The 9,160-nt window shown below is 42.6% G+C and overlaps 1 protein-coding gene across 1 annotated transcript; it reads left to right on the forward strand.

Moving 5' to 3' along the window:
* The first annotated feature begins 1,075 nt into the window (after positions 1-1,075).
* Positions 1,076-8,461, forward strand: TM4SF1 (transmembrane 4 L six family member 1). Its single transcript, XM_010970400.3, has 5 exons — positions 1,076-1,366; positions 2,805-2,894; positions 2,996-3,141; positions 5,536-5,716; positions 7,598-8,461. The coding sequence occupies exons 1-5, from the start codon at positions 1,190-1,192 to the stop codon at positions 7,610-7,612; spliced, it is 609 nt and encodes a 202-aa protein (XP_010968702.1). The 5' UTR covers positions 1,076-1,189; the 3' UTR covers positions 7,613-8,461.
* Positions 8,462-9,160: the final 699 nt, after the last annotated feature.

Here is a 9,160-nt window from a genome sequence, read left to right on the forward strand (position 1 = left end):
GGCCCCATCTGGCCACCTGTCCTTCCCCAATCCAGCTGGCCTGTGTCACCTGTTATTCAAGGGCAAAGCTTATTCAGAATCCGACCCCTCCTTCTGCAAGATAACCACGTCAGAAAGTTAATCTAGCACCCTTTCTCTGCCTTTCCATTTGAGCCCGCGACAGCTCATCTTGGGGTCTGGCTGGTGGACTGCCTCCTGCCCCATGGCCTCCTCAGCCACGTGTGTTTCTCCCAGTCATTCTGGGCTCTCTCCATCTTGTTTCCCTACTCTGTTTGCCAAGTTCCTTTCTCATCTGTTCCTTTCTTTCTCTTTCTTTTGCTTCTCTTTATCCTTCCCCTAGGCTTTAGGTCTCCTCTGGCCCTTCCTGGCATCACTTCTCCTGACAGCAAGCCTCAGGAATCAAAAGGTGCCCGAGCCCTTTGTGTTGACTAACGCCACCTTTGTTTTGGTGCCAGATTTGTTTTGGAGGCAGATGTCCAGGAAAGCTGGACAGCAGGTGACATCCCGCAGAGCATACTAGAAGCAGGGGAGACAAGGCAGCTGGGTCATTTTCCGCAGCCTCCTTAAATCTGTGTGGGATGGCTCGGACACCTTGCCTTTAATAGACAAGGACACAAGCTCAGAGCTCAGTAGACTTGCCCCAGGTCTCAGATTAAATCAGCGCAGAGGTGGAAGTGAACACAGAGCCCTCAGACTGGCTGCCGTCCAGACAGCTACGAGGAGTAAAATCACAGCCTACTGTCTTTCAAAAGCCTCAACCAGGGCTGTCACCCTGCGGACGCTTGGCACTTACTGGAAAGTTGTATTAGACTTTCCTGTTGATTTTTTTTTTTCCATCCCATGAAGGAGTTACACAGTGAATTCCTTGTTGAGGATTAATCATTTTCCCTCTTGCCTATGACTGAGGCTGTTTCTCACGTCCTGCCCCTGGTTTCGCTTGTCCCAAGGATTTCATGTGACGGGCGGGACACTCCCCCAGCTCCCCCCAACCCCACCCGGAGCCTGCAGTCGGGACCAATGAAAGCCAAGGACCTCATCCACCCGGTGACTAAGAACTCAGAGTATTTAAGAGGCTGCAGGAATGAACTGAGAATTGCTTTTGCTTTCTCTACAGACGGGCACGCTTTCATCTGATCTGGGCCATCAGTGAGCCGCAGAGTGAAGGGGTGAAAAACTGAACTACACCACCATGTGCTATGGGAAATGCGCGCGATGCATCGGACACTCCCTGGTGTGGCTCGCTGTCCTCTGCATTGTAGCTAATATTCTGCTTTACTTTCCCAATGGGGAAACAAAGTACGCATCGGGAGACCATCTCAGCCGCTTTGTGTGGTTCTTCTCCGGCATCATAGGAGGGGGCGTGCTGGTAAGTCGTTCAGAATGATTTCAACCTTAAAAAAAAAATGCTCTCCTGTTAAACAAGCTGTTTTCATAGAAAAGTTTCTCTAAAGCGTATTTCCAAATTTAGGATTTTTGTTCATTCTTCTTTTGAAAGCAGATTATATGCAAGTTGAGACTTACGTATAGTGTATTCATTTGATTAGATGTTTTACAAAATCCCCTTTCAACAAAAAGTGAACTCCCTTTTTGCTAAACTCTCTTATTTTACAGCTTGAAACAGAAAATAGCTTTTAAATCAGATTTGAGAAACTAGAGTTTCTGGCACTGGAGCTGGCAGTCACTGAACATTTGCTCTGGGCTCTGGGGAGCTGGGAGGGGTAGGCTGGTTCTCTGTCTAAATCAATGGAATTTTGGATCTAAATTCTTTGCTGTTTATTCTCAGGTGTCTGTGACAGGGCAAAATAATGAATTGTGAGTGCATGGCTATTTAGAAAGAACTATAAATTTTCTCCTTTATGTAAGACTGGGGTGTGGCATTTAGGAAAAATCCTTCAGTTCACAGCAAATCAGTGTCTAAAGCTAATAGCGGAATGTATTTTTTTTCCCCAAAGTTTGCTTATAAGTGAAGTGAGAGGAATTTGCCTGCCAACCTGGGAGCTGAAAGTATTAGCCTTAACCACAGCATGGAAAAAATGTGGACAAACTTGAGTTTGCCACTTAGAAACGCTGGGATTGAGAATTTTGAAAGAATTGCTAACACCATAAGGAATATTTTTCTTAGTCAGATAAAGGATATTTAAACTTAATATACTACATCTGGCATGGCAACTCTACTTTGAATTTGAGCATTGCTATCCATGCTAACATAATGATTCGTCTTTAATACAACTTTGTGTTGGTTTATATTTCTTTTGATCTTGAACTCTAAGTATTTCAAACTTACCTTAAGAGCTTTATTGTGAAGCTACAACCGTGTGGTGGTATTTTCAAAGAAGCAGATCACATTTAGTATACACAGCTTTCATCTCTCCTGCTTATAAAAAAAGTTTCAGTTACTCTGTTAAAGATTTGTTGTTATCTTCTATGCTTTACAAGGGAAAACAAACAAAAACAAACAAACAGATTTAAAGACAGGGCTTAATAGTTTCGAACCAGAGTTTGTTTCTGAAACTACGTTGTGAACGCTTACGGGATAAACACATTCACAAGGAATTATTTTACTTCTCGCGCTGCGCCCTGACCCTACCTAATGTGAAACACTACATGAAAACAAGCGGATATTACACTGAGAGGTTGTTTTTCCTCCTCAGGGTTTTACATTCTTTGAGATTCTTGGTCCACCTAATCCAAAGACACTCAGCCGTGTCACAAAGAAAAATATTTTACCCAAAAATGCTTAGCCTGACTGACCCTTATGGGCCTGGGGAAAGACAGTGACTTCAGTCTGCCTGTTTTCTAACCAGATATTCCTGCCGGCATTCGTCTTCATCGGCCTGGAGCAGGATGACTGCTGTGGCTGCTGCGGCCACGAAAACTGCGGCAAGAGGTGCTCGGTAGGTCCTCCGGCTCCGGGGTTGGGGGGGTGGGGAGGGGGTTCCCGAGGCACAGCCGTGGACGCAACGCGCCTCACTCCCGGGGTTTCTCCTTTCCCTAGATGCTGTCTTCTATCCTGGCTGCTCTCGTTGGAATTACAGGATCTGGCTACTGCGTCATCGTGGCAGCGCTGGGCTTAGCGGAAGGACCAGTGTGCCTTGATAACACCGGCCAGTGGAACTACACCTTTGCCAACACGGAGGGGCAGTAAGTATTGTCCCCCATCCGGTGGCACATTCTTACCCACCACGTGTGTATAGTGCTAAACCCATCAAACGAAAAAGTATCAATCATCCAGTCATCTATCCACTCAACCTGTTTTATTATTCTCACAGACTCAGGCACAATCTAGGCACTGGGTGTGGCAGGATGGAGGCTCTGTCCCTGACCTGGGGAAGCTTTTTAGTGGATTCACCCACTCAGTCCTCATGATAATCCCATGAGATGACTTCCACTGTTGCTCCCATTTTACAGACGAGGAAACAGAGGCACAGAGAGATGAAATAACTTATTCAAAGTCTCCCATTGCTAAGACATGGCAGTCAGGATTTGAACCCAGGCAGCCTGGCTGTAAAGTTTGTGCTTATATGGTGTGTATACTATGCCAGCACAATTGGCTGATTTTACTACTTTATAAGAAAGTATTAGGGGATCTGTGTATAATATGGATGAAAACTATATGAATTTAACCAAAGCTCAGGTAAATCCTACTACCCCCAACCCCCAAACATATGCACATATAGCATAATAACTATGCATAGCACACCCTTTATTTAAAATGACCAGGCTGTATAAGATAGGTCTTATTTATGACTTTAACATCAGGAAATTTAAGTGGCTCCATTGCTTTATGTTGGCACTCATGTCTTACCCATTACTGAGAAAAGAACAGAAGTAGCTGATAAAAACTGATGTACATAATCATAAATGAATGACATCCTGTTTTGGATTATGGACGGTTTAGTCATGAGATTCATGAGTGAAGATATATGAATAATGAATTTGAATTGCTCTTATATTTTCAAGGATGTTTGTCTCACCATGAATTATTTAGCACATAGTGAGGTCATGAGATCATGGATATAGAATTAGACCTGTGTTCAACCCCAGCTCTGCATTTACTCTCTCAGTAACCAAGAAAAAGTGAACTGAGCTTTCTGCACCTCTGTTATTCCGTCTGTAAAATCAAACCAATGGCAGTTGTCAGGAGGATTAATAAGATACTCTATGTAAGGTAGTTGTCGCAGAAGCTGACACATGGTGAGCATTGCCATTAACTGTCAGTGTTAACTATTAGTTTACAATGAGGACAGCTTAATAGTCACTTCTGAAGGAAAATCAACACTTACAGGAGTTTGAAATTTTGGTGTTCACAGTTGCTATTGATCGTGATTTTTCAGATCATACTTTTCATACTTTGTTCAGAACATACTGAATGGACCAGTAGAAACTGATTATTCATGTATGCACAAACATGCAAACTACTGCATAAACCCACCTTTAAAAAAATTAAGATTAACGCAGCTGAAATCCGTGGAGAGGTGAGAGTATCACTAAATGCTTTTTAGAGCTGACTGTGAGCCCTTCCCTCCCGTGACCCACTCCAGCTTCTGCAAGAAGCGTCTATACCATTCCTCATTTCCACTTGTCCAGAGATTTCAATATGGGAATAACCAGCCAGTGATTTTTTTCCTCAATAGCCAACTGGGGCCAAAGAATTTTTCCTTGAATTTTTCCCACTGTTCCTTGAAATTATGGATTTTTGTTCCACTTATATGTAGAAATACAGGACCAGAAACACAGACTTTTAATTTTTTTAAATCAATGAATTAAATTTCTGACTGGCTCAGTGAACCATTCCAAAGTTAGGTCTCTAATTCCCAGACCCTTTAATCAGTTGTGGCAGGAAGAAGTGATAAGGAAAGAATTATAGCAGACCTCTTTGTGGAATTAAGTCAAGCCTAGATTTTCCCAGCTGATTGAATCCTATCTCATTAAGAATGAATACATATAATATATTCAAATAGTGACCCCAGTATGGTTTGCCAACATTTCACAAAGTGACAATGGATTGTTATTTATCATTTAATTACTTTTAAAATGTGTTACTTAGTGAATACTGGTCTAGGGGTTGGATATACAATAATGAGTAGGTCTGGTTCCTGCCTTATGGAGTTCAGACCTGTGGAATAGACACATATGCAGCTGTTCTCTCTGGCCTAAGGAAGGTGTCCTTCCTCTGCGGCCCTTTGACACTGGGTTTACCTGATCAGTGAACTTGTCGAATTGACATTGCCTGCTAGTTCTTCTCTTAAGTTCTGTTCTTCCAGGACAGAGTCCATGCCATTATATCCCCAGCCTGGGCACCAGGTCTAACTCACACTGAGTGCTCGATAATCTTTGTGGAATTTTATGTTTTTCATTGCAACAAGAGCTGGGCTGAATTCTTCATTTTGTGGAATGACTTGGAGTGGAAAAATCTAAGTCACTGAGTGAATATATTTCATTTTTTCTGAATGACAAAACCCTGTACAAAAAGTAGGCTTATGAGACTTCCCCGTGGATGTGACCGTGTGTCAAAGTTTCTCTTTTTATCCCCAGCTACCTTCTGGATAGCTCCACATGGTCCCAGTGCAAGGAACCCAAGCACGTTGTGGAATGGAATGTCTCTCTGTTTTCTATCCTCTTGGCACTTGGTGGAATTGAATTTATCTTGTGTCTCATTCAAGTAATAAATGGACTGCTTGGAGGCATATGTGGCTATTGCTGCTCTCGCCAACAGGTAAGAAGCTGTGAGAAATGTCAAAGCCTGGCCCTCGGGTATTCAGTTACCACCAGGCATCATTGTGTTCATCATAGAGAGAAAGGGCAAAATCCCCCCTCAACCTACCAGCATTTATTCCTACATCGTCTTTGCAGCAAAATATTTACAGCACTCTGTTTTGCTCTCAGTAGTGAGCTTCCTTGAGTATGACTGTCACTGGGTTATCTTGGTTCTTTGTAGTTGCTCTCTGTATATAAGAAAATGTCACCCAGAGACAAAGTGTCCCCCTCAGGACCTAACCTAGTGCCCCTTTCACTACCCCTGCTCTGGCTGCAGAGACATGAAAGAAGTGCCTTCTCTTTGCTTGTTCTCATGCCCCTAAATGATGTACACAAATAATAGGCAACATCCATTGCACTAGGCATTGCGCTCAGCCTTGGTGTCAGATGAGCCTGTGACACGGAGATGAAGCAATGCTTCTAAAATCATTTCATCAGGAAGCAACAGGCTTCAAACCCTGGGTCATTTAATGCCACAGCACCTGCTCTTAACCTGTGCACAACAACACATGCTGTTCTGCTGGGTTTTCTGCGGTTCCTTCCTGATAAGGAGTCACAATAATGTCCCAACAGTTAAGCTTAGAGAATCACTAGCAGCCTTTGAATAGCAGTTCGTTCAAAGCCTTTCACTGTGAAAGAAAACCAGGAAGCACTTGTTTCCTGGGGATATGATTTCGAAGAGAAATATGCATTTGTTAGCAGCCGGGAAAGTTCTTGTTCCTTTATTCCCCTAAAATACATACATCACTGAACTGATGGAAGTCCAGTTTGGGTCCAATTTCAAGGGCTTTGTTTTATGTCTTATTCTATAAAAGAGGATTAGGGAAACAATCCTTATTTAATTTGTATTTTCCTGACCATTTACTCTGCTGGCTCAAGGTTTCTGAACTTTCTTTGAAAATCAGGCAGAATCTAATGAAAACTAAAAAGCCCATTGCTACCGTGAAAAACTCAGCTGTAAATAAATGGAAACTTTCTATCATTTTTTGAGGGGAAGCTAAAATAAAAATCTAGTTTTCCTTATCAGGCCAGCACAGCAAGATTAATAATTGCCTTGGGGGCCTGCCAAATTTCCAAGAAAACAAGAGTGGGAAACCTTCAATATGGAGTTGTTTCCAGGCAGTATGGCTGGGGAGAGGCAGAGGAGAGTGCTCCTGGGATTACTGTAAAACAATCTATTTTTAGCCTTGAATTTCCTACAAGGCAGAGTTTAAATTAGGTGGAATTCAGCGCTTGTGCATTTTGGGGACAGGCATCATGTGTCAATGACCAAAATTGCTGTAGTGGTTTGGCAGAATGATACTCTCCTCTGAGTTCGGGGGAGTGGGGCGGACCAGTAGTCCCACTGGGTTTCCCATCTGAGTCTCAGTAGACATGGCTTCTTCCCAGACACTGCAGGGCAGATCTGTTACATTTGTTTGTAAGACAAAAGACTGTTTCAAAGAGCAAGCTTTTCAGTGTACCTGAGTCAAATCTGTAACTTGGAAGCATTTCATTCAAATGCTGAGCCGGCTCCAGTATAAAACTCCCATGGCATTAGCTCTTAAAACCCTGAGATTAAAAACCCACCCTGAGTATATTCAAAGCCAACCAAGCATTGTAAGCTGTGGTTTCCATGAACCCTTTCTGCAGCTTTCACTTGGGAAGGACAATGGTCTGGTTTGATTAAGTAACATTTTGTGAGCATCATCTAAGCTCCCAGTGTTGTTCCCCAAACCGCTGCTGCAGCTGAGACCAGTCTGCTTTATGTTTGCTAAAAACAGGAATGTAAAGCACTGAAATGTCATTGTTGTTTGTTAAGCCTGAACAAAACCTGATGCATATTTCATTTTCATTACAGCAATACGACTGCTAAGAGAACCACTCCAAGACAGAACCACAATCTTCCTCGATGTCACTGTAATTTATATATTTTACTTGTATTAATTTGTAAAACTTTGTACTAGTGTATTATACGCCACATGTTCTACTTTTATAAGTGTGTATAAAGACTGGCATCCTCACGTGTTGTCAGTGTTCGAACGTAGCAATCAAACTTTTTTAGGAATTAGAAAATAAAACACACTCTGGAGGTAGTTTACTGACTGAGTGACAGTTCTCAGACTATCTGAGATAAACTCTGGTCTGAAGTAATGTTTTTGAGAAACATTACAAGGATAAATACCACATTCCAATGGCTATTGTATATATTTATATGTGCATGTGTTTATTAAATGAAAGATTTCTAGTTGCTTTTTGTAAGACCATGGAGGAGAAAATCTGACCACCTGAAAAGATTTATTTTCTCACTGTTTATATGGTGTTTCCCAGTCATATGCCTGCAAATCTCTAGAAAGGGGCCTTTTGAACTGTTTCGTGTTCTGAAAGAGACAGATACTTCCCCAGAATCGGAGAACAGATTGCGAATGCTCGAAGCCAAACGAACGAGTCAGAACATGCGATACAGCGAGTTGTTACAGGGACTGCCAGACCCTACATTTTCCTAACACATGGGAAGCTCTTTGTCCTTCAAAGACAAGACTAAGGACCATGTATTTAAAAAGGGAAAGGCCTGGATAACTGGACAAGAAGAAAGATGGGAAATGGAATAAAGCAGTTGATCAGCATCATGGGAAAATGGGGGCGAAGGGGAGGGGGACCATGAGGAAATACTCCCTCCAAATTTGCTTGTTTTAAATACAACAAAATAAAGTATTCACTACCATTGTGTTGTTTAGTTTCATTGTCCTTTGTTTCAAGTTCCTCCTTTTTTTTTTTTTTTTTTTTTTTTTCAGTCTGCAGGTTGTACAGCCCCTATTGCTAAGGGCTTTGTTCTTCTGGCTTCTTTATTACACTTTCTCTTCTGCATCCTCTCCCTCCTTGTCTGCCCTCCTCAGCTGGCCATGCACTGACTTTGCTCTGCCGTCCCTTGGGGCCATCACTCTAGTTGGGCAACTTTCCTTTCCACTGGGTGCTCCAGACATCCGGCTCCTGGGGAAGGTCACAGACATTTTCTCTCTTGATGTTTTACATCTGTTGTACAGAGGGAGGCCCTCTCAAGTGACAGGATCCTCTGACCTAGTGGGGATTGTTTACAGACATTGTCTGCTTTTGACCGGCGCAACAGACAAGTGAGTTCACAAAGAAGTTCCCTAGGGGGAGGTATAGCTCAGGTAGAGCACGTGCCTAGCATGCATGGGGTCTTGGGTTCAATCCCTAGTACCTCCATTTAAATAAATAAGTAAATAAACCTAATTACTCCTCCGCAACCCCCCAAAAAAAGCTCCCCTACCTATGAGTTAGCAGAGCCCCTCCTGAGAGTGAGGTCTCCTAATTGAAGAGTTCTCATCTTTCTTGTGCCTCCATCAAAGCTTACAGACTCCGGTGAAGAATATTGTTTAAAATGCAAAAAACAAAGGGCATA

This window comes from Camelus bactrianus, chromosome 1 (assembly GCF_048773025.1).
Source record: "Camelus bactrianus isolate YW-2024 breed Bactrian camel chromosome 1, ASM4877302v1, whole genome shotgun sequence".
Classification (NCBI taxonomy): domain Eukaryota; kingdom Metazoa; phylum Chordata; class Mammalia; order Artiodactyla; family Camelidae; genus Camelus; species Camelus bactrianus.

Bases quoted from the DNA above. Each gene is read 5' to 3' on its own strand.
- TM4SF1 (XM_010970400.3), top strand. From the start codon at position 1,190: ATGTGCTATGGGAAATGCGCGCGATGCATCGGACACTCCCTGGTGTGG. The intron at 2,895-2,995 runs GTAGGTCCTCCG...TCCTTTCCCTAG, and splicing joins ACTGCGGCAAGAGGTGCTCG to ATGCTGTCTTCTATCCTGGC. The intron at 3,142-5,535 runs GTAAGTATTGTC...TTTTATCCCCAG, and splicing joins TTTGCCAACACGGAGGGGCA to CTACCTTCTGGATAGCTCCA.